The sequence below is a fragment of the Macadamia integrifolia genome, unplaced genomic scaffold (assembly GCF_013358625.1).
Source record: "Macadamia integrifolia cultivar HAES 741 unplaced genomic scaffold, SCU_Mint_v3 scaffold_138A, whole genome shotgun sequence".
NCBI lineage: Eukaryota > Viridiplantae > Streptophyta > Magnoliopsida > Proteales > Proteaceae > Macadamia > Macadamia integrifolia.
The window spans coordinates 80,373-105,078 of NW_024870622.1; the positions used below are offsets into that span (position 1 = coordinate 80,373).

Here is a 24,706-nt window from a genome sequence, read left to right on the forward strand (position 1 = left end):
GGAGATGGAAGGGGAGAAGATGGTGACGAAAGGGATCAGTCGTAGAATAAGAGTACCACCTATAGTGGATCAAGCGGGATGGTTCTCTTCAGCAGATTCTGCTAAAAGTTATATTAGTTCGTTTTATTTAATACAAAACAAGACTAGTTTATCCTTTTTCCTCACAAGTCAAGTACAGTGAACTACCAAGGTAGGGTAATAATATGAAAAGACACAAGTGTGTGGTTGAGGGCCTTGAGGCTTTAGCTGGTAGTATGCCATTTAGGATTTCAGTCAATGTGAGAACTAACTTACTTGGAGCAGAGAGCCGCTCATAATTAGTTATTCGTTGGTTAGAAAATTACTGGTGTTTCTTGTTATTTGCTTTTGTTATTGCCTTCTTTATTTCTGAGCTAAGTTTGTGTGTTTCTTGCAGTCTTCCCTTGCAGCTGCCAGAGCAGACAATTTTTACTATCCTCCAGAATGGAGTCCAAACCAGGTATGCATGATAATTTGAACTTTGTTAATCCATTTTGATATTGCCAGACTGGTCAATTTTAATCTTAGGTTCCATTCCCCCCCCCCCTTCCGTTCTCCCCCAATGACTAGGCTTTTGTATGCATTTACTCTGCAGGGATCCCTGAACAAGTTTCATGGTCAACATGCTTTAAGAGAGAGAGCAAGGAAGATAGACCAGGGCATCTTAATCATAAGGTATTTGACTGCACTGTCATATTATTATTTTTTTTTTAAATAATACATTCAAATGTCACTTTCTGAATGGGTTTTAGCCGTATGGCAGTTAGTAAGACGTATTTATCATCAATAAATAGTATGGTGAATGGGAGTTTTGATGGCGTTTTAATTGCTTGATTTTATAGAAATGGACTTTTAAATTTTGCTAAACCTGTTTGTAATAGCACTTTGGGATGCAATCTTCCTTAATCGTTACATTAATCCACATGTTGCAGTCTGTCCATTTATAGGAAATTAACTTTTTAATTTAGAGCCACGTGGCTTGATGTTTAAGCATCAGATAAGTTAGAAGATTGTGTCACTACAATTGAAATTATATCCAAATAGTGAGTATTGGCTCTTGTAGAATGCGATCTGCATTGATATTTGCCTTATGAACAGTTTATTCTGTAAATTTAGTCATTGATTTCCCATCATTTGGTTCTTCTGTAGGAGATCAGTTTACTTTTGTTGCTATTTCTTTCTCTGTGACACAAATTTTATACGACTAGAATCTAGGAATGGGTAGAAAAATGTGTTTTTATCACCAGATAGTGCACTGCAAGGAACAATCATTAAACAAATTAGCTCATATGCAGAACTTTCAGGAGGTTGTGAACTATTTCCACAATGCAATCATCCTAATGAGGTTAATTCTGTTACAGGTTTGAAATGCCTTTCAATATATGGTGTGGAGGTTGTAATTCTATGATTGCAAAAGGAGTGAGATTCAACGCAGAGAAGAAGCAAGTTGGAAATTATTACTCCACCAAGGTATTTTATAATCATAATAAAGATGTTTTATAGATGTTTTATCAGCATCGATATTACTATATGTTGATCCCATAATGTTGGGGCTCCTGTTTAAGACCTGTTGTCCTCCTAATGGAGCTTCTCTAAAATTTCTTGCCTGCATGTCATCTTTAGATATGGAGCTTTACCATGAAATCTGCATGCTGCAAACATGAGATTGTCATTCAAACCGATCCAAAGAACTGTGAATATGTAATAATTAGTGGGGCACAGCGTAAGACTGAAGATTTTGATATTGAGGATGCGGAAACATTTGAACTGCCTGCAGATGAAGGTAATCCCTGAAATTGACATTTGACAAACGTACTTTGTTCACTGTCATATATTTTTTTTCACTGTCATATATGTTTACTAAATGAAAGACAAATGTTCTAGAAAGAGGCAAGCTTGCGGATCCATTCTACCGTCTTGAGCACCAAGAAGAGGATTTGAAAAAGAAAAAAGAAGCTGAGCCAGTACTCGTGCGTCTCCAACGGGAGTCTGATGCCCGGCATTCAGACGACTATGCGCTCAACAAGGCCCTTCGTGCGCGACTAAGAGTATGAGACTGGACAAAATATTTGCTTATATGATTTCCAGCTTCTTTACCATGTTACTGTAGTATCATCTGACTTGTTTTCTATCTTAAAAATCATTCAGCAACAAAAGAAAAGGGTCACTGAAGAAGAGAGAGTCTCTAGGAAGATGGGCCTAGGGATACGACTACTTCCAGCATCAGAAGAAGACACTGCTGCAGCAGCACGTGTCAAGTTCTCCAACAAATTTGAAAAGAATAAGAAAGAAAAGCGTGCAGCAATCAATGCCGCCCCAATTTTTTCCAACTCATTAGGTTCATCATCCATAAAGAAGCGACTAGAACTCGAGTCCAAAAGGAGAAAAATAATGGCTGGGGCTGCATCCAACCTACTGGCTGGGGGATACAAGCCGTCCGCATGGTCTTTGACTTGATTTCTATGGCGGAGCAGAAGGGAAGGTCTGTACTTAACATTACAGCAATGATTAATGAAATTTAGAGATTCCACTTCTGATCCTGGATAGTCTGCTGAATAATGCTGAAATTCAGGAAGCCACTCCAGGAAGCTGTTTAATATAGGGAACACTTCTTTTTGTGTGGTGGTCTTTTTTAGATGAATGAATGATGTATAAATTTAGATGTGTATAGCTAGAAACTACAATTCTATGGCTGTTCTTTTATTGGAGTTTAGCAAAGCTTTCTGTGTTTTTGGAGAGTTGATCTTGAACCAGCGGGATGTGATGTAACGGTTAAGTTGTAATATTGTATTATCAATATGTGGGTCACAGGTTTGAAACTTGAAAACAGCCTCTCCTGTAAAGTAGAGGGTCAGGTTGTGGACATTTGTCCCTCCCAGACCCTACAGTAGTGGCCTTACCAAAAAAAACCCTTCAGTATTGGAAGCGTATGTATTGAGTTGCTCTCCGATCTGGAACCAGCAGGACTTTTTGGTAATTAATTGAGTCTGGAATTTACTTGGCTGTTTTAATTTAGTTAATCCTTTGCCACATCTCATACAGATGGTGTCCATGTGATAAAGGCCCCACTCTTATCTCACTGGTATTTCTGCCTTAGACAAGTATCTGTAATGACCAATGTGGTAGGGGCATAGTGTTCTATTATAACATGGTCTCCCCATAATTACCACTTGGCAAGTGGTGAGGTTTCAAAATCAATTAAGTTGTGTCATGAGGACCCTTTTCAAGTAGCAACAGGACATTAGGCCCGTATGTTTTTCCTATGCATTTCAAAAAACCCATCATTCCATTAAACTAACAATAAAAGTAGAAACACTAGTCAAATCAAAATATGCGTTAAAATGCTCTTACCTCCTATATATTAGGTGGATATTTTTTTTTTTTCCTAGAATATTAGGTGCCTGGGCATGGATTTAGTTCTTGGTATCGGTCCCTGTCGATACTGATCTAATGGTATCATAGAGGATCGGTGCGTATTGATTGCTTTTACTCTTGTTTTTCAGAAAAAAGAGTTTTTTACTGTTTTACCTCTGAAATGATATGGGTAATCGATCTGGATCAGTTAGGGATCAGAGATCGATCTCAACCAATATCGATACGATACTGATACTTGAAACCATGTCACTGGGTGATTCTTTGATGGAAAAAAATTCTTTTTCCGAAGGTAAACAATAAAAATGGTATAAAAATAAATAGATTCTACAAACAAGTATATTAAATCATTTTTTATAATAAAAGCAAAAATAAAATAGAAATTGCATACATGTCAAATGGTAAGTAGATGGTGTGTTTTTGTTACTAGCAATGGATATTCAAAATCACCCCGGTATGATAATTTTCTACCTTATTACCCTAAAGTATGTATCATTCATCATACTACGTTTTTTTTTTTTTTTTTTTTAAACTTAGATATATGTTAGATATTTAGAATAAGAAAAAATAATTATGATGATATTTTTCCTAACAATTTTTTAACAATTATTCAATTGAAAAATGTAGAAATAAATACATATAACAATGCAAAAAAGAATGGAGGTCGCAAACTAACACTCACACAACACAAAGATTAACGTGGTTTAACAAGATAACTGACATTCAAAGTGAGATGAGATTCGCTTCCCTATCAATGAAAAATAGGGTTATAGTCGCTCATTCTCACACTTCTCTCAGATCACAGAGAATAAGTCATCACTATAAATTTATAGTGAAAATTACATAGGCACACAATATTGAAGTACCCATATACCAAGACTCCCATCCCTGCCATTTCGTTGACAAAAACAAAAATAACATGCAAAGTGGGCTGATGTCTTCTATGAATGCATCATTCACTTGGGCCCTTCAAATTCAACCCACAAATCTATATGACGGAATACATCATATGGTACCCCTCCAACAATCTCCACCATTATAGAGCCTCCTATAAAGATTCATGTAGATGTCTTCATCCCTATATCTCAAAATATGTACTAACCCGCACATGTTTGGTGCATCCCTCACCTTCAACAACGACTACTATTGATCAAGTCCCAACAAGTTTCAAAATCTTTTGTGGTGACCGTCTTGGTGAGAGTATCTGCAAGGTTGCTATTTCTATGAATTTTCCTCAAGTGAATGATGCATTCTAAGACAAGCTACTGATCTTTATGAAACCTCACATCAATATGCTTTGTTCTTACATGAAACACTTTATTTTTTGCAAGATGTATGACACTCTCATTGTCACAATATAACATCGTACCTCCTTGCTCCAATCCCAATTCACGAATCATCCCAGCCAACCAAACTCCTTCATTGGCAATATCAACCACTACCATGTACTCTGTCTCTGTAGTGGTAATGCAATTATAGATTGAAGCATCACCCTCCATAAGATAGGTCCACTAGCTAATATAAATACCTACCCTTTAGTCGACCTTTGCCTATCTCAGTCACTAGCGTGACTAGAATTAATAAATAATTTTCAGATCCATAGTCTTGCTCAGATATCTAAAGATCCACTTAATTACATTATGATGTTTCTTCCCTAGATTATTCATATGTATCGATTGACAATGCATAGTATACATGAGACTCCCGAATGCGCTAGCATAGGGAAACCAAGAGATGTGCTTAACCTCCTCATGTGTTGTTGTAGGGCATTGTTTTTCAAATAGCTTAAAGTGGTTAGCTAATGGAGTGCTAACTGATTTATTCTTTTTCATGTTAAAACATTCTAGCCCCTTTTCAACATACCTTTTCTAAGTTACCCAAAGTTTACATGTACATCTCTACATATTTTTATGTCAAAGATCATCTTCGTAGCATCAAGATCCTTCCTTCTCAACTCAACACTCAACAAAGATTTGAAAAAAGTATAATATGCTTATTCTTAACAATAATGAGTATGTCATTAACATAAAGCATCAACAAAATAATAGAATTATCACCTAAAACTTTATAATATACATGATAATCATACTCACTTCTTGAGTAATCAAACTGCACTATTTGGGAATCAAAGCACTTGTACCACTAGCTAGAGATTGCTTAAGACCATAAAGCAACTTTTTGAACAAACAGACCATGAATCATTATTTTTTTCCCCTTGCACCTTGAAACCTTCAGGCTACTCTACGTAAATTTGTTTCTTCAAATTACAATGAAGAAACATCGTCTTCACGTTAAGTTATTCCATTTCAAAATAAAAAATGACTACTGATATAAGTAGTACTCGAATTGAAATGTGCTTCACCACCAGATAATATTTCACTGTAATCTACCCAGCCTTGTTCTTATGTAAAATTCATTTCTTCTATCATTGTTATCATCCATTTACTACCCTACTCATCTCTTAGAGGTAGAGCATCCTCGTAGAAAGATGGATCATATGTATCCATGCAACCATGTTTTCAAACCCGTATCTCTTAGATAGAGAAAGGTTAAACGGAGGAGATCCCTTAGTAGTAGGACAAAACTCATTTGTATAGTAAATGAGGCCACAAACATCGCGAACAAAGAACATATCAAACTTCACTTCCACTGTAACCTCTTTGTCATCCACAGTCTTGGTTTTGGTTGACAAAATTACTAGTCCACGCTTAGTAAAAATCACCTTCATCCTAACAGAACATGGAGGGAGTCCTTCACCGTTGGAACACTGCTAAATCATTGATGGTTTACCAACACAGAGCGTTGCACAGTGAATAGAATCATTAGTCATATGCTCAAATGGAATAATACAAAGTTGAATCCAAAGAAGAGGAACTTCATGCACTTTACAGAAGGCTGCAATTTCAGGAGACTGTGACATTAGATGAAGAAGATGGTGTTTATACCACCAAGGAGCATTGAGAACAGAATCACAAGCTTTGAAAAAATATAAATCAATAGAGAAACTACCCTTTTCAAAGCAAGAAATAAAATTAGCTCCATATGGTTCCAAAATCAATACAAGAAAATATTATAGGCTATGCATAGCGGGCATTGGAAAGGTATAATATAACCATAAAGAACAATCATCTGACAGTGAGGACAAGGGTTACACAAAGCAAGAGAAGTTTTACATTGCACAAGGTTACTTACTAGGGGGAGAAAAAACACAACTGCTAGAATAGGGAGTGGCACCATGACACGCTCAAATTAGCCACCTTGAAAGGTAGGATGCGTGGCACCTGACTATAAGGATACTCATTATAACCACGACTCTGAATGTTAGGAGAGGGAGGAGACTTGAGTCCTCTTCATGTAGTAGAGACATACTAGGACTCTAACTACTTGAAGAGGGAAAGATACCCAAATAAGTGGAGATTCCCCAAAGAAAAGGGGAGACGTGAAAGGAGGAGGTCCTCCTTAATCACCCTAAGTTTAGAAAGAGGAGGAAAATGTATCCCAGTAGGACTCAATAAAGAGACATTCCTAAAAAAGAACGCTGGAAGACAGAGTGAGGTAAGTCAATACGTTCACACCATTACTCATCTGAAAAACTGTTGTGCGAGTCTCTAACTTGGGCGTCGGAGGACTAATCCTGGAACCACTTCCAGGCCTCTGCCTTTTGTGCTTTTGCAAGATCAACACTCAACCTTCGACAGATTCTCAGCGGCAACAGATTGGTGTTGTCTGTGGGAATGACAGAGTAATGGTGGGAAAAACCTACAACCGTAAGAAAACAAAAGTAGCACCGAGTAGAAATATGAATGTGGAGGAGCCTTCAGAACCTCTGCGGACATCGACGGACATCGACGAAGAATGAGGGAACAACAATCGAGAAGGTTCTGTGAGTTTCTATTAGAAATTTGGTGCATAGGGATAGCAATCCCCCATTAGGAGCTCAGTCTAAGGCCGAGCAGACCTGACCAAAGGGTCCCCCCTCATATGGGAGCTTAGCCCAAGGCCAAGCGGACCTATCCAAAGGACCCTCCCTTGGCCGGAGTCTCAGGCCAAGGCCGATCATATCCGACCAAAGACACAACTTAGTCCCACACTTTGGAAATTTCCTTTGTTCACAGGCTTAGAGATAGCTGAAGGTCTCATCTAAAGTCATGAAAAAAGAGGGAAAAGGCTAATAGTACCCCTTGACCTTTGGACAAGAAGAAAGCTTTGGCCTTCATGACCCTTTCATCGGGCCAAATGCACACCTAGGTCATCCCTCATACTCAATATTGGCTAAAGCATATGTTACACTTAGAAAAATCTACTTGTGCAGAAGCTTCGGCCTTCATACCCCTACCATAAGGTCAAAGACATACCTTGACCATCCTTCGGATACGAGATTAATCACTGAGGATGCAAAGAAAAAAAGAAGATGCAGCGAGAAGGGAAAAGCTAAATATTTCATTAGAATAAAATCCCTTTGAAGGCAAGTACAAAAAATAAGACTAAAGGCCTCAATTACATACCGAGGCCCGAAGGCCACAAAAGGAATAAAAGAAAAGGTAAGGGGGAGCTTCACAGAGCATCAATCGGTAGAGCAGTCTCATCCTTGGCCAGTGCAGAGACGTCTCGATCAGAGTTGTCATGGTCAGGGGCAAAGGAACCTCGTGGTGCAGTTGGACCTCCTCCTTGTTGCCACTCACCTCCTCATTAGCCACTTCGATCGCGACTAGGGCTGCTTCATCACCATCGTCCTCAAAAATGAGGCTACTCCCTTCAAAGAAGATCTTTAGATGATCTTCAAGTATCCAGCCTCGAACCTCGGTGGTGCCCATGGTATACCCGTGAGCAACAACACGTTTAACCTCCTCCCAAAACTCCTCAAAGTCTTTGTATCGTTCAACCCCTCGGGCTTCGGCCTCCCAGAGCTTCGCCATCACCTTGGCCTTCAACTCCGAAACCTTGCGGTCGGACTCCTAAAATGCCTTAAGGAGGTCAGCGTCCAGATGATCCACCTTCTCCAGGAGGACAGAACGCTCGTTCTCTAAGGTCGACTTCTCTCGTTCAGACGCCTTGAGGTCCCTAACTAGCACCTAGGCCCGGATCGTCAGCTAGGCCACCTGGTTCTGGGCCTAAACAAGATTCACTCTTAGTTAATTATAAGAAAAAGAAAAAGAGGCAAAGTAGAAAGACGAAGTCCTAAGTATGAAGGTTACCCATGCCATGAAAATACAAGTGTTGGTGATCATGGCTGCAGTCCCTTGGCTCTGAGCATTTGCAGCGTCCCTCAGAAGGTTTCCCTTCTACACCAGCTCTCAGGCTACCTACCCAACTGATAAGGTATCACCCTCCTTGACAGACCATTGGGGGATGAAACCAGCCTCGGATCGGCCTCGGCTTACCCTAGGGCTTCGAAAATCAGCCTCAAGAGAAACTACACGAGGAAGCGGTGAGATGTGGCCTAGGGCAGCAAGGGCCTGAATGGCATCGGGGGTAGGGTCCTCGACCTTGGCTTTCTTCTTTGAGGGAGCCTTGAATGTTGAGGCCCCCCTCTTCTTCTGTTGCTTCTGTTTCAGCTGCGCGTCCCATGCCCTAGCCTCCTTCCCCTGAGCCTGCCTCTGAGCAGCAACAGCCTTTACCTCAGCCCTAGTAAGTTGCACTGCAAACAAGAGAAAAATGAAAAATCAGTATGAGGCTCGAGGGTCTGAAGCCAGAGCAAATTCGGGCAGGCCTAAAACTCACCCGGGCTGAGCCTGAATCAAAACAAGACAATGTCCGATTGAAGGCTATTGGACTCAATAGGTGGACCTTGAAGCTTGTTCCTAACCAACGCCAGTGACTCCGCATCTGTCTCGAAGAGGGCAGGCGCAGAGTTCACGTCCTTCAAATCAGGGATGTCCTAGACATTGCCGAAGGGAAACCCCTTCAAGGATCTCACAAAGAAGAACTTGAACTTCCAGTCGTGGATCGATATAGGATTCCCATTCAGTAGCCTAATGTCCTTCCGAGGGCTGAAGTAATGCCAACCTGAGTCACCCTTATTGGTACCGAGGGACAGACAGTTGAGAAAGAGAGGAAAAGAGATAGGTCTCCAAATCCGAGAGAAATAAATTATGAAGCTGAGTATTTACCGCCACCCATTCGGGGTTAGTTAGGCAAGATAGATGCCATAGTGGCGAAACACTTGGTCGAAGAAGGGGTGAAGAGGAAGCCGAAGTCCAGCCTTAAAGGCACCTCAGTAGAAACAAAGTTCCCCATGGTTCCTATAGCTAGCCCAATCTGAGGGGTACGAGTTCTGAAGGACAAACTCATCCAGAATACTGTAGGAGGCCCTAGGCTCATCAAACTCGTCCTCAGTTAAGGTAGACACTATGTCCCTAGCCTCAAAGGCAAGGGATTCGTTCGTTTGAGCTGAGATTCAAGAACCCCTTCCCTAATGTCCTCACAGTTCGGACCCTCTACGGATTCACGAAGTGTCACAGTAGAGGAAGAGGTGCGGGATGAAGGGGACTTAGAAGACGAATCCAAAGACATCCCTCAGACACGCCCAGGACTATGATTCCTAGGGTTATACACAGTCCTCTCTGAGGATGAAGATCTGCTACCGAAGGAGCTGGACATAGGAACTTACTAATGATGAAAATCAAGAAATTTGAAGATGAAAGAAAAGACACGAGGCCAAAGGACGATGGCTCTGATAAGAGAAATAATGCCAAAAAGAGGGGAATGACACTATATATAAGCGAGGAAGCGACGGTCTGACTCCTCGAGGCCATTAATGACCATGACACGTCATCAGGGCGACTTCTTGAGGACCGCTCGAAAGGTCCTCCCTCGGTTGGGGGCTCAGGCCAAGGCCAAGCTGACCTGACCGAAGGTCCCTCCATTGGTTGGGAGCTCAGATCAATGCCAAGTAGACTTGACCAAAGGGTCTTCCCTCGGTCAGGGTTCAAAGGGCGTTTAAAAAAAAAAAAAAAAAAGGCGTTGGTACTCCCACTAGAAGGGATTCTCAGTGGCAGTAAGGGGATTTCTGATACGCTCAAATTAGCCACCCTATAAGGTAGGGACACGTGGCACCCAACTATAAGGATACTCATTATAACCACAACTCCGAATGTCAGGAGAGGGAGGAGACTTGAGTCCTCTTCAAGTAGTAGAGACATACTAGGACTCTAACTACTTGAAGAGGGAAAGATACTCGAATAAGTGGAGATTCCCCAGAGAAAGGGGGAGACGTGAAAGGAGAAGGTCCTCCTTAATCACCCTAAGTTTACAAAGAGGAGAAAAACGTATCCCAGTAGGACTCAACAAAGAGGCAATCCTATGAAAGAACGTTGGAAGACAAAGCGAGGTAAGTTAATACATTCACACCATTACTCTTCTGAAAAACTGTTGTGCGAGTCTCTAACTTGGACATCGGAGGACTAATCCCGGAACCACTTCCGGGCCTCTGCCTTCTGTGCTTATGCAGGATCGACACTCAACCTTCTACAGATTCTCGGAGGCAACACACCATAATGAAAGGGTTGAGGAGATTTTTGTTAAGACCAGAAATAGCATAATGAATTATATTTTTGCTCCTTAGGGTTGCAAGGATACTAGTGGGAATCCAAGTGCCCAAGGTTGATATTGTTGTGCAAAATAGTAACCGAAGAGGGACAAGATGGTGAAGCACCTAAAATGCTTGGAGGAGCTTCAAGAAAAAAGGAAAGTTTCAAGAAGCAAAATGGAAAAACAGAAAATGATGACATAACGTATATAACAAAATATATATATATATATATATATATATATATGGATAGGAAATGGAAGAGAGAAACGAAGCCACCACAAAAGAGGCCAACAAAGAAAAAGGCCAACAGGGCATGAAGACGGATACGAGGAGAGTGAACTTAAGAAAGAGGAGTAGAAAAAAAATAGGAAAAACCATGATGACAATAGTTTATGAGAAAATGAACTCTGCCTAAGAGTGTAGCTTACACTAGCACTTCCCCTGATTCTTTTTCTCCTCCTATGAAATAACATATTTATCCCTCTTTTTGTTAGAGGAAAGAGAGACTCAGGAAGATGCTAACGTACATTACACTTTCGGACAGAGAAATAAATCTCATTGTTTATATAGAGACTACAGCAGAAGGAACATGACCGAGGAAGTCTCCACAACCTCCCAAAAGTGACTGGCTGTTAAAGAGTGGATCAAAGGAAATGAAGGAAACCAAGAAGAAATCGAAAAAGTTAATAAAAAAAAGAGAAAAAGGATGGGAAAGACAACATCGTAAGTGACTTAGTTCTTGTACTTGATGTGTTTCAGCTCGTATCTCAGAGTCATATAAACTAAAAGACACATTCTTGTTACATGGATGTGGACATATCTTTTGTAAGTTTGTTTTATTCTCATTCTAATAATGATTACTTACATTTTTTGCTTAAATTAATTTCTAATTTAGAATTTGATAAGTCAAGAAAAAAAAATTTTATCAAAACCAATATATAAATCCTCTTAACAGGCAAAAGAACTTTAATTTTGATAACTATTATATAAATCTACGCGCAAAGCATGTATACAGCCTAACATATAAATAGGTTAGACAAAATTCTAAGCCGAGCCATTCAACTTATAGAGAAATATAAGGAGCTAATTAGGTAGCTAATGATATCTCCACAATTTTCCCCGAACCCAAGGAAATCAAAAATACCTCTTAAGAAATCCTGTTCAAATTTGTCATATGCTTTGGCCATATCAAGTTTGTTATACGCTTTGGCCATATCAAATTTGATGGCCACAAATTCAGGTTTACCTTTGGTCTTTATCAGAAAGTGAAAGATTTCCTGAAAAATGATAATATTATCTGAAATCTGTCTACTGGGAACAAAGATGTATTAGAAAGGGGAAATGATTATAGGAAGTACCACCTTAAGTCTCCAAGCAAGACTTTTGGTAATTATTTTGTACAAGACATTGCAAGACTAATGGGGTGAAAATCTCCAACAGAGGAGGAGTTTTCCTTTTTAGAAATGAGGCAAATCAATGTGTGGTTAGAGCCAAAGGGTAAAGAAATGTCACGAAAGAAGGAAGTGACAAGATCACAGGCATCCAATTGATGGTATCCCAAAATTTTTGAAACACAATTTGGAAGCCATCCGGTCCAGGAGCTTTGTGAGCACCAATGGGGAAGACAGAGGTATCTCAAAAAACGAGGGAATGCCATGAAGGGAATGAAGTTCAGAGGAGTTTAGGTTGGGGGGAAAAAGGCATTCGATGAAGGATGGATCCAAAGGGTTGGAAGTGGTGAAAATAGAGAAAAGGTGGGCAGCAAAGGCAGATGCAATGCCAGTAGGATTAGTGAAAAGAGAGTCGTCCTGGAAAATGATAGAATCAACTTTTCTCTTGTGTTGGTTAGACCTGACAATGGAGTGGTAAAATTTTGTATTGCGATCACCATCAAAGAGATGCAAGTGCTTAGATTTCTGATACCAGAAAAGTTCCCCTATCTGAAGAATCCATTTTGATTTTATGGGAAGAGGCAGCAAGGTCTTCAACAGCAAGGGAGAGAGAATTTTCAATTTCAAGGTGGGAATGGAACAAGGCACCTTTGAGTAAGTGAATGTTCCCAATGGTGTTTAAATTCCAATGAGAGAGAATTCTGCTGAAGCTGGCTAGTTTGGAAACTAGGTTATCATCTTGTAGGTGAAGCCAGTTCTTACAGCAAAAAGAAAAAAAAATCCGGGTGAGCAGTCCACGCAACTTGGAAATGGAAGTCCTTACGCACCTTGATCTTGTTCTCTTTCCATAAAATAAATAAATAAACTCAGGCTTAGCCCAACTTAATGGGGTCAGTTACAACGATCTGTGCAAAAACTAAGTATGAAAAATTGAAGCCTAAACTGGAAAAGAGAAATGAAATAAATAAATAAGAAAAAGGAAATAATAAAAGAGAGATGAAACTACAGCCCCGCAAGAAAGGAGAAACTTAGCTAAATGGGATTAACTACATGGGTCTTTGTCCTCCAATATGCTCTATCTAAGGCCATATTAGGGACAAGCCCTAGACCATGCATGCCTTTTTTCTTAAACAATAAAATAAAAGAGAGAGTTCTAAGAGGAATCATAATAGATAATGCATCAATGAGCTGCAGCAAAATGGCATTGTACATTAGAGTGCATCGTGGTCATTTTATGTAAGGAGAGAGATAGACACAGGGGTGCTAACGTACCCTGCCCCGACGGTGCAGAGAACCTTTTCCCATCGAATAATTTATAGAAAAAAAATAAATAAATAACTGGCATCAAAGTAAATTTATAAGATTGACCACATCCATAGATTCCATAGCATGAAAGAATTTGGATGCCTGCCATAAAATTATTTGAATTATAAGCAGTATGATCCACGTCGCTTTCTCTAGGGTTCTAAATCGTTTAAATTGGCTCTGGGCATAGTGCCCTCTGCTGGCTTCCCTTCTCTCTCGATTCTTTTTAGCTACTCTGGTCAGCCATTAGTGATGTCTTGTCTGCTATTGGATATGGTTTGGATTTAATCCACATGGAGAGAAGAACTGTTGACTCCTTGAAACTCAAAACAACCCACGCCGTTCCATACGTTTACCATTCCCTACCCAAAAGAACACATATAATTCCCCCATTCTAATGATTTTTTTACCGCCTGAAAATTTCAGAATGGATTGATGTTTCTGCATATACATTTCCACCTATAGCTGCAGAAAACCTAATAAGAAATGCACAGAGAACAAGGATGGGATGGCCCATGTCACCAATTAAAGGAAAATTTCATTACAAGAGCACTTGGCTAAATGACTCTTCTTATTGTTTCTGCACTAGAATTATTTTGTAATGGAGATGCTTTCAGAATATTTCCCTAACAGCAATAGAAGCAACTACTCAATACAAGCAAAAGACAAACCAACACCATTCAAAGATGTATTGCCTGTTTTGGTTCCCAAATGTTCTATGCTACACCAGCTGCGCACTGGGAGAGAATATATTGCAAACCAAACACGCCACAGCATAAATTTTTTGAGTGTTAAAGTTGATGCACCAAAATATAGATATTTGAACCACATGCTGAGGGAAGACATGCCCTCTCCAACAGATTTCTTCAGGGCCAACCTCATGTAAGGCCATAAAATATTGCCATCACCCTTCCTCCCAGTCTATCTCATCCTCATCATCTCCAGATGCTTCAGCTTGAACATTTAAGTCGTTAAGTATGTTAGTTTCATTGGCGTTGCCTGCATTGACAAACGAAAGGCAATCAGTGACATTAGGCCAATGAGACTTGGAACCAAAACATAAAGGAGAAACAGGGGGGAAGGCCTATCTCGATCTTCATTCAACTTAATCCCATCAAACACCCACCACCCCAAAAGCCATAACTGACTAAAACCAAAATTCCATATTTCTTTCTTCAGGTTACATAAAATATATATCTTTCTTCAGAAACCATCAATATCTACGTGGTAAGTAATATCTTATTGTGATTATTGTTTCCATGTGGTCAACCCAAGAATCAGCCCATGACTTGGGATTATAGCAGATGAAGCACAAGAAATGGTTCAGTGGGTGGAATAGGATTTTATAACCTGGAACTTCAAATTATGAACCAAACCCACGTGCAACACTTCAGCATTACCTATTTATATATGACTCCCCCAGGATTTTGATCATCAAGGGTAAAAAGAAAACGGCAGCGTAACAGGAGAAAATGAGAGACGCACAAATGGAAGAAGAAAACGATGATAATAACAGTGAAAGCATTTGACACTAATCTGAGCAGAACTCACCCAACATGAATGTTGGCTTAAATGTGATGAGAAGAAAAAAGATATATTGGATGTCTGCAAAAGCCCTTCCCAGACATCTACTGGGAATATCTAATAGCAAGACAAATTGATTCTGCAGCAATTTGCACCAGTAGGGATGAAGAAATCCTAACCAATGATTCAGAACACAAGATAGACCATTGGCTTTGGCCCATCGCATACAGAAACAGAACTGACTTATATTAAGCTCTCTCCCTCTGGAAAGAGCAATATATGGTACCGAAAGGGTGCATGAAGATAGACCTGGAATACTAACACAATTTCGATCATCTCTAAAAGAGAACTAAAAACTTGAAAATGGGTAATGAGAGTTGTCAATATCTACCTGCAGTTGAAGCCTCTTCCCATTCAACACCATCTTCCCTCTCATACACATCACGTTTTGATTTCAGGCCAACTTGACGATCATTAGGTATATCAATGACATCATTAGAGGCATTACTTTTGTTTTCCAGTTCTTGCCTCTTGGCAGCTTCTTCTTGTTCTTGTTGCCGCTTTAGAAAAGCGGCATAATAAGCTTTAACATACTCATCCTACAAAATGATCAGGAAGCACCAACCAAGTTTATAATCATAAAACCACACACACACACACACACACACACACACACAAGTACCAAACAGGTTCAGAAAATCAAAAAAAATGGATTTCAGCATTCATCTTTTTGCACTTGCCTTTTTCTGCTAAAAGGATCATTTGCATTAAAAAGAAGAAAGAAGAGAATGTACAAATACAACCTGGCAATAGATGTTTTTGCACTTACCTGTATTATCTTTTCATCCTCTTTTTCCTCTTTTCCATTAACTTTGGACTTCTTGTCATCAGACATGGGTGCTGAACTAGTGCCAATTTTCGAATCTTGCTTGACTTCTCCACGCTGCTCTTTTGTAAGATTCATGCCTTGCTTGATCATCCAAGGAGGCACAACTTTCATAGAATTAGTTCCAGCATCAGCTTTGGTATCCTCTTCCTTGACTTCAGCACCAGAGAGTGCAACTTCAACCTGCCAATGAGCATCCAGAAACTGTTTGTGAACAATGCGACTCCAAAAGTTAAAAATACCACCTGAAAACTCCTTTTGGTTTGTGAGTTCTTGAATATATTCAAAACAGTAATTTGAGACTAATCTGAAAAAAATGCACAATCAAAGTCCATAAACAATAGAATAACAAAAAATCCTATGCAAAATTTTAATGTCCAAATAACTGCAAAAGAGGGAAGTGAGAAGAAGTTACAAAACTGAATAAAAACCACTAACTTTATAATGAGGTATGGAGTCTGGAATAAGCTCGAGGTAAAATCTCAAAATAGACTTCAGATGTGCACGCACGCACACGCGCACGCACACGCGCGCGCACACGCACACACACACACACAGATGATAAGGTACCTATACCCTTCCAACTTACGCAACATATATAATAACATGTGGTCCATATATCTCCAATGTTCAGCACTGTATATATGTCAGCACTGCAACAGCGCTCTAGCAGATTGCCTAGTTTCAAGGTCTACTGGAGTGGGTATTCTTAGAACAAAGACAGAATGAAATGTCTCTTGCCCCTCTATTGCTACATATAGCTATATATCATAAGTATAAAAGAATTCAGATAGCAATATAAAAGAAAGAAATGTGTCTTGCCCTTTCCCATCTATTGCTACATGATAGCATGTACTTCATATTCAAGGCTCCATACGCAATTCAAAGATCCATTTATATCAAGTATATTCAAACTTTCTGCCGCTAAACCCAGTTTCAATCAACCTAACCAGCAAATGCATACGCTTATTAGAATCCTCATAACACTAGAATGGAACAAGAAGCAAAATATCACATATACTATTTGGATTTTGGATTTCAAGATCTATTGGTTCAGGGAGACTAGCTATAATTATTTGCCTTATTGGGTGGTCTCAGAGGCACATTGGCCTTGGAGAATCTCTCATTTGACAAAGATTGTCATCTCATTTCTTTGGGAAATATATCACCAGTGGGATCCAAGATCAGCAAATGATTTGGCAGATGGCATGGCAAAGCAAGTAGTATGTCTGCATCTTAGGCACCGCTTGATAACGTCTCTGCTGCTTCTGTTTAGAAACAGCAAAAATGGCTTTTCACGTTTTCGGAAACAAAAACAGATTTTTTGGTGTTTGATAAACTTGTTTCTCGAAACGTTTTTTGCAGACATAATGCCACTAAAAAATCCAATAGTATCATCAGATGCCCAAATGGAAGAGAGGGTTTGGTTGCCTCTTTTTAGATTTAAATAGTTGAGAGATCTATTTTTTCCTCTCAAATTCGTTTCTAGAAATGACGAAATAAGTCCGACTTGTTTCGTCAAAGTCGTTTCTAGAGTTGTAAATAGACAAAAAAAAATTATTTATGTTTCTAAAAACGGGTGAAACGGAACAACTTCATCAAACGCTTTTTAAGTTGTTTCTCCGTTTCTGAGAAGAAGAAAACGCAAAAACGGCAGAAATAGAACGTTGTCAAACGGTGCCTTAGTTTTAGGGTAGCATACTAGTGAGATTATATTTTTGTTGCGTCAATTTTGTTTTCATGGAGTTTTTGGCTTGTGCTTCCTACATATTCTTTCTTATAAATAAAAATGTTATTTATCGAAACCCGGAAGGGGGGGGGGGACTGCATTCCCAAAATAAGATCCATATATCTATATAGCATTCACAGTGACTAGGCGACCCAAGCCGTTGGCCAGGCAAGCAGGCGCCAGCCTAGGTGTGCAGTATATGACATAATATAGAAATGATAAATTAGATAATAATGCTTATATGCGACAAAGAAGCCATATCAATGCAATATGATATACTTATGTTAGTAATGGAATATGAGAAAACCAACATATAATAAAGAAAGCATAGGATACAAGATATTCATTAAAAATCAAAACAATAAACATAAATCAACATAAACTCTTTAACTGTCAACAAGGCATGTTGCCGCCTTGACAACTATGATCTATATGTATATATATATATATATTTTAAATCCCTCTTAGAAGAAGAAGAAACCACAACCACACACACACACACACACACACACATGCATTGACACTGTGGGAGAGTGAGAGGTTGAATACCCTTGTCTCTCCAAGAAACGGCATTGGCGTTCCACCATATCCTTGCCCCTGAGAAGCTTTAGAAGAATCATTAGCAGCAGCATCACCATTTGCACGGGCAGCAGCACTAGCTCTAGCTTCCCAAGCTTGGAGACCGCCAAATTCAGGCACAGCTAAATCCTTCACTCTGGCAAGTTGTTCCATCAATGGCTTTAACTGTACCTGCATTTACTTCCATCTTGTAACCTTAGGAGAGAACCGAAAAAGGCACTTACAATGTGTAGAGCTAATACCAACGGACTGAAATCATCCCGACATAAAATCCAGCCAACTTTTCATTGTGATTAAAAATCCAACAATTATGAACGGCTCAACTAGTGCTTTTACATTATAACGAAGCAGTCACTCCAGTTAATCATGAGGATTGGATGCATGACCAGAAATAGAACCACCTAAGAACTAGAAATTCTATAATTTCTATTTGATCAAGTAAATGAAAGGCTGTATTTGTCATGAGAAGCCAAATATCAAGACTATTCTTTTAGGTAAAATATCGAGGAACTTTCTTAAGATTGAGAAAAAGAACCTCAATCAAAAGGATACAAATGGCCTTTCTATGCTTAGAAGGTCCTTAATAAAGCACCCACACATAAGAGTTGTCAGAAAGTACATAAGCAGTATTCACATTATAAAGTCTCTATAAATTGAAGCTCGAACAAAAAATAACGCCCCAAACGAGATCTGGTAAAATCTTCTTAGTCCTACACATAAGCAGTATTCATATTATAAAGTCTCTTTAGTGCCACATTGGCTAAGGGAAGAGGTTGGGCTAGTTGTAAACCTTTAGCGCCCCTTCCATATTCACAATGCATTTTAAAGCCATGAGGTCCATGTGCCAAAAAGGATAATATTGTGGTTTGGTATAGGGTCGGGGGTTACAAATGGTATCAAAGCGTGAGCTCCAAAGGTTGGGTAAGACACGGGAGAGGCGTTGAGGGGGGCATGCTCTTTAGTCCCACATCATCTAGGGGGAAGAGGTTGTGCTACTTAATAACCTCTAGCACCCCTTCCATAGTCACGAGGCGTTTTAAAGCCGTGACTCGTGAGGTCCGTGGGCTAAAGAGAACAATATTGTGGCTTGATAAAGGGTTGGGTCATTACAGTAGGCCATGTTTTGGGGCAGAAGATGGGCTTATTGAAACAAAACTTGGGCTTTAATATGAACCAGATTATGGGTTTAGATGGGACTGGGTGTAGCTTGAACCGATGGGCAGAAAAAGGGCTTGGCTGGGGATTAAATAGAATCAAAATATGGGCCCATACTGAAGCATGAACAGTAGCACAAACCCTGTTCACATGAACACTTCTCTCTCTTGAACTGCATCATCGAGAGTCAATCTTAATTATCCTCCCGAACAGTCTCTCCAAGCAATGTCACGTTGCAATTAAAATACCTAACTAGATGAATAAAAGATCTTTTAACAACAAATTCAAACAAGAAGATTAACATGTTCTAGTAAATTGGTCTGAGCATACTTCAATACCATCATTGTAAAACAACTCAAGATAGATGAGTCTTGTAGGTATCTAAGAAAATAAAATAGTCTAGCAATGAACCTCCATTTTTTGAAGCATATCCTTCAATTTTTCACGCCTCCTCCTCCGTGCATTGTCATCTCCATCTCCCATTTCTTCAGCAGCTAACTTGTCACTTTCAGCAACAAGTTCACTGTCGCATTTTTCACAATGAAAATATTCATCATTTGGGGAAATCAGTCGTAGTGCATCCAAAGCATTATATCTGCACACAGATAACATATAGTACTTAAGCATTAGGCAGAGATCAATTTTTCAAACCAAGAAAGCGATAATTAAAAAGAACACCAACAGTTTCCCCAAACCTTCTCCCACAATCAGGGCATATGTACTCCTGAACGGTGTTCCTATTATCCAATTCATCTTTTAACTTCTTCTTCATTCGGTGCAGTCTGTATCTCACAACATCATGTATCTGCACCATGTTCACCATGACTTTTCTCAAATAAATACAATTTAACATCTTCTAGAACAATAATACTTTTATACATTTGAATGACAGAAGGATAAAGAAGAGAATCATCACAGATAAGGAATTTCTCAGGTATTTTTTCTTTCAAGATGCTGCATGGTGATGGCAGCAACTTTCCTCATTGGGTGATCTGGAATCGTAGAGTTCCTCCAGGCATGGTGATGCAGATTTATCACCAAAATGGGCTTGTTTTCTTAGGAATAAGTCTATGGTTGGGTTGTATGCATGTTGGGCCTTTGGTCCAAGGGTTTTTTAATGTAATAGGCTACTTTAATAGTTTAATGAGCCTAAACCATGGTAATAGGTCTAGTAGTGGTTTGGTTCATTAGTTGAACCAGTCATGGGGTCAATAAGTGTTTAGAAGGTACTTTTACTTTTACTTTTACTTTTACTTTTACCTTTTTACTTTTCTAGAAAGGGGGAGGGGAATCAACTCACTTTTGTAAGTAATGGTGGGTGAAGACTTTCCCATACCAACTTTAAGAGGTGATGATTTTTCCACCTTTGGTAGTTGGGGGATGAAGACTTTTCCACCTTTGGTAGGTGGGGGATGAAGATTTTTCCACCTTTGGTAGGTGGGGGATGAAGACTTTTCCACCTTTGGTAGTTGGGGGATGACTTTTCCATTGTAACTTTAAGAGGTGAGGATTTTTCTACTTTTGGTAGTTGGTAGGTGAAGACTTTTCCAACTTTAATAGTTGGAAGGTGAAGACTTTCCTACCCCAACTTTAATAAGTGAAGACTTTCTACTATTGTTAGTTGGAAGTTGGGTATGTAATGTTTTGTTGAGTTGGTCCTATAAATAGGATCAATTGTAAGCATTCAAAGACAACTCAGAATTTGAAATCAAAGTTTGCTTATGCAACTCTCTTCTTGTGTTTGATCAAGAATCTCTTGTGTTTGATCAAGAAATCCCTTGTGTTTGATCAAGGTAGGTTGGTGTTTGATCCAGTCGATCCACCTTGCGGTGTGAAGCCCGGGTGTTATATTATTGTTTATTGTTCCATCTTTTTTTATCTTTCAACAAGTTTTAGCAATATCCTATTCTCCATACCTAGAATTCCCTATTCTCTGAGAAAAGATCCTACCCTGGTACTGTTTTGAGCTTCCTCAATTTCAGTATTACATCAATTGGTATCAGAGGATGGCAGAGAATGAGTCACAGTGGCCGCCGCCTCCACCTGATCCAATGGCAAAAGTCATTGAGATGCTTCAACAGCTCTCTACTGGACAGAAGATCATAAGTGCGAGGTTGCAATCACTTGAGAATCAAAGTACTACTCCAATACAAGGTAGCAATGTACCATTCGAAAGGGAGGACAGGTATCAACTACAATCTGCTGTGCATCGTCAACATAGGAGAAGTGCTGAAAGGGCACAACAAAGAACCCCTACAGCACCACCTACCTTTGAGGAGCATGTAAGATCTTATTTTAATGGTGATCTTGAAGCACCCCGTCGACGTGCTGATGAATCACAGAAGGTCAAGCTTGAATTAAAGGAGTTCAGCGACAAGCATGATTCCCAGGTATTTTTTGATTGGTTGGTTACTTTAGATAACTACTTTGACCGGTTTGAATTATCTGAGTCGCACAAGATGAACCTAGCGCATACTAAGCTAGTTGGGTCAGCCCGCGAGTGGTGGAGAACCAAAGAAAGGGATCTAAAAGATCATGGTAGATCTCCCATTACTTGGGAAGAAATGAAGTACGAGTTGGCGGGCATGTGCCTATCTAAACATGAACGAAGAATGTACTTCCCTCCACCCGAGTCCCCTTTAAAGTCTTCTTTAGATTTCCAAAAACCACCCACTGGTGACAAGAGCATGAAAGAATTAACAGACCACATGGTCATTCTTGTACAATATGCAAAGGAGCAACATGAGAAGACACCTCCCATCACCGAACCAAAGTCAGAAGTTGAGGTTAGTGTGGAAGAAATTCCAACAATTTCTACTGTCAAAGAGGGGTTAGACAATGATGATCCCATCATTGAGACTCATGTGGAAGAAATCGACATTGAAGACATTGTTCTTGAAAAGTTGGAGCTTATCCCTCAAGTCTTTGCCAAGGAGATTACCAATGTTGAGGACTCTATGAATTCAACTTTCACAACCTATATTGATTCAGAGGATGATCATGTAGAGTTCATTATGCCACCATGGTTCTTTGAAGAGAGAACTCCACACGTTGCAGACTTTATCCCCAACGTTCCTACACCACTCGAGTTTTGTTTGGGAATGGTTAAAGATGCTAATCACATGTGGTTTCCCCCTCATCACTACAAAATTCGAGGGCGAATTTTTTCAAGCTGGGGAGAGTTGATGCAGATTTATCACCAAAATGGGTTTGTTTTCTTAGGAGTAAGTCTATGGTTGGGTTATATGCATGTTGGGCCTTTGGTCCAAGGGTTTTTTTAATGTAATAGGCAACTTCAATAGTTTAATGAGTCTAAACCATGGTAATAGGTATGCATACGGGATTAGTTACTCTGGTTTACATGTTTTGGTCTAGCAGTGGTTTGGTTCATTAGTTGAACCAGTCATGGGGTCAATAAATGTTTAGAAGGTACTTTTACTTTTACTTTTACTTTTTACTTTTCTAAAAAGGGGGAGGAGAATCAACTCACTTTTGTAAGTAATGGTGGGGTGAAGACTTTCCCATACCAACTTTAAGAGGTGATGATTTTTCCACCTTTGGTAGTTGGGGGATGAAGACTTTTCCACCTTTGGTAGGTGGGGGATGAAGATTTTTCCACCTTTGGTAGGTGGGGGATGAAGACTTTTCCACCTTTGGTAGTTGGGGGATGACTTTTCCATTGTAACTTTAAGAGGTGAGGATTTTNGAGCCTAAACCATGGGTAATAGGTACGCATATGGGATCAGTTACTCTGGTTTACATGTTTTATGTCTTAGTTTAGTTCCAATTGAACCATGGTCCATGTTGGTCCAATATCGGTTCAATTTAAGTGGTTAGAAGTTACTTTTACTTTTACTTTTTACTTTTCTAAATGGGGGGATCAATTCACTTTTGTAAGTGATGATGGGTGAAGACTTTTCCACCTTTGGTAGGTGGGGGATGAAGATTTTTCCACCTTTGGTAGTTGGGGGATGAAGACTTTTCCACCTTTGGTAGGTGGGGGATGAAGATTTTTCCACCTTTGGTAGGTGGGGGATGAAGACTCCACCTTTGGTAGGTGGGGGATGAAGACTTTTCCACCTTTGGTAGTTGGGGGATGACTTTTCCATTGTAACTTTAAGAGGTGAGGATTTTTCTACTTTTAGTAGTTGGTAGGTGAAGACTTTTCCAACTTTAGTAGTTGGAAGGCGAAGACTTTCCTACCCCAACTTTAATAAGTGAAGACTTTCTACTATTGTTAGTTGGAAGTTGGGTATGTAATATTTTGTTGAGTTGGTCCTATAAATAGGGATCAATTGTAAGCATTCAAAGACAACTCAGAATTTAAAATCAAAGTTTGCTTATGCAACCCTCTTCTTGTGTTTGATCAAGAATCTCTTGTGTTTGATCAAGAAATCCCTTGTGTTTGATCAAGGTAGGTTGGTGTTTGATCCAGTCGATCCACCTTGCGGTGTGAAGCCCGGGTGTTATATTATTGTTTATTGTTCCATATTTTTTTCATCTTTCAACAAGTTTTAGCAATATCCTATTCTCCATATCTAGAATTCCCTATTCTCTGAGAAAAGATCCTACCCTGGTACTGTTTTGAGCTTCCTCAATTTCAGTATTACATCACCTCCCCTCTTAAACCTTTTCCAGGACTTCATGATTCTGGTCCAGATGTTCATGGCATTCGTTATATTTGGAAAGTCAAACCTTCAGTTCGTGCTACGGGACAATCTGAAGCAATTTCTCCTGCTGAAGCAGCTTTGAATTGGCAGGCAGAAAATGCCACTGTTCAGAATCAATATCTTGAGAGAATATTGGCACAAACCCAACAAACTCATGGCACTTTGACCCATCATGATCATCTTCTCCAGTCTCTTCGCTGAGAAATTGATCAGGTTCATACTGAACTTGCTGAAATTGCTTCTAGTGTTGCTGATACTACTACCGCTTTTGCCCTTATTGGACAAAAGGAAAAGCATCTCCGATATCTTGAAGCCCAACTTCAACAGATCCAGCAACCACAGACTCCTTCTTTTGCCTCATCTCGACAAAGGCAATAGCAACCGCTTCCAGTAACAGTTCCAAGCTTCATTTCTTAAGATCCTTTTACCATATATGCCTCTCCTGCTCCACCGGTTGTCTCCTCTCCAAGAACTTTTCCTACTGAGGAACTGAAAGAACTTCAGAGACAACAGTGTGCTCTTCCTAAACGAACACGAGCAACCAGA

The 24,706-nt window shown here is 39.6% G+C and overlaps 3 protein-coding genes across 4 annotated transcripts in view; 2 read left to right on the top strand and 1 right to left on the bottom strand.

The window, feature by feature from the left end:
* Window positions 1-2,756, top strand: part of LOC122070886 (coiled-coil domain-containing protein 130) — a 3,428-nt gene extending 672 nt beyond the window's left edge. The window contains exons 2-7 of the mRNA XM_042635116.1: window positions 416-478; window positions 614-693; window positions 1,380-1,488; window positions 1,642-1,801; window positions 1,903-2,066; window positions 2,167-2,756. Coding sequence (XP_042491050.1) covers window positions 416-478; window positions 614-693; window positions 1,380-1,488; window positions 1,642-1,801; window positions 1,903-2,066; window positions 2,167-2,475 — 885 coding nt within the window. The 3' untranslated portion in view covers window positions 2,476-2,756. The remainder of the gene's footprint in view (window positions 1-415; window positions 479-613; window positions 694-1,379; window positions 1,489-1,641; window positions 1,802-1,902; window positions 2,067-2,166) is intronic.
* Window positions 1-24,706, top strand: part of LOC122070887 (PRA1 family protein H) — a 93,830-nt gene that overhangs the window by 59,820 nt on the left and 9,304 nt on the right. The window lies entirely within an intron of this gene.
* Window positions 14,111-20,345, bottom strand: LOC122070885 (transcription initiation factor IIE subunit alpha-like). The gene is made up of 6 exons (XM_042635115.1): window positions 20,186-20,345; window positions 19,902-20,085; window positions 18,306-18,506; window positions 15,971-16,210; window positions 15,533-15,740; window positions 14,111-14,616 (listed from the first exon to the last, which is right to left on the bottom strand). The coding sequence occupies exons 1-6, from the start codon at window positions 20,341-20,343 to the stop codon at window positions 14,522-14,524; spliced, it is 1,086 nt and encodes a 361-aa protein (XP_042491049.1). The 5' UTR covers window positions 20,344-20,345; the 3' UTR covers window positions 14,111-14,521.

Bases quoted from the DNA above. Each gene is read 5' to 3' on its own strand.
- LOC122070885 (XM_042635115.1), bottom strand. From the start codon at position 20,343: ATGTTAAATTGTATTTATTTGAGAAAAGTCATGGTGAACATGGTGCAG. The intron at 20,086-20,185 runs GTTTGGGGAAAC...ATCTGTGTGCAG, and splicing joins TGCCCTGATTGTGGGAGAAG to ATATAATGCTTTGGATGCAC. The intron at 18,507-19,901 runs GTTCATTGCTAG...AAGTAAATGCAG, and splicing joins ATATGCTTCAAAAAATGGAG to GTACAGTTAAAGCCATTGAT.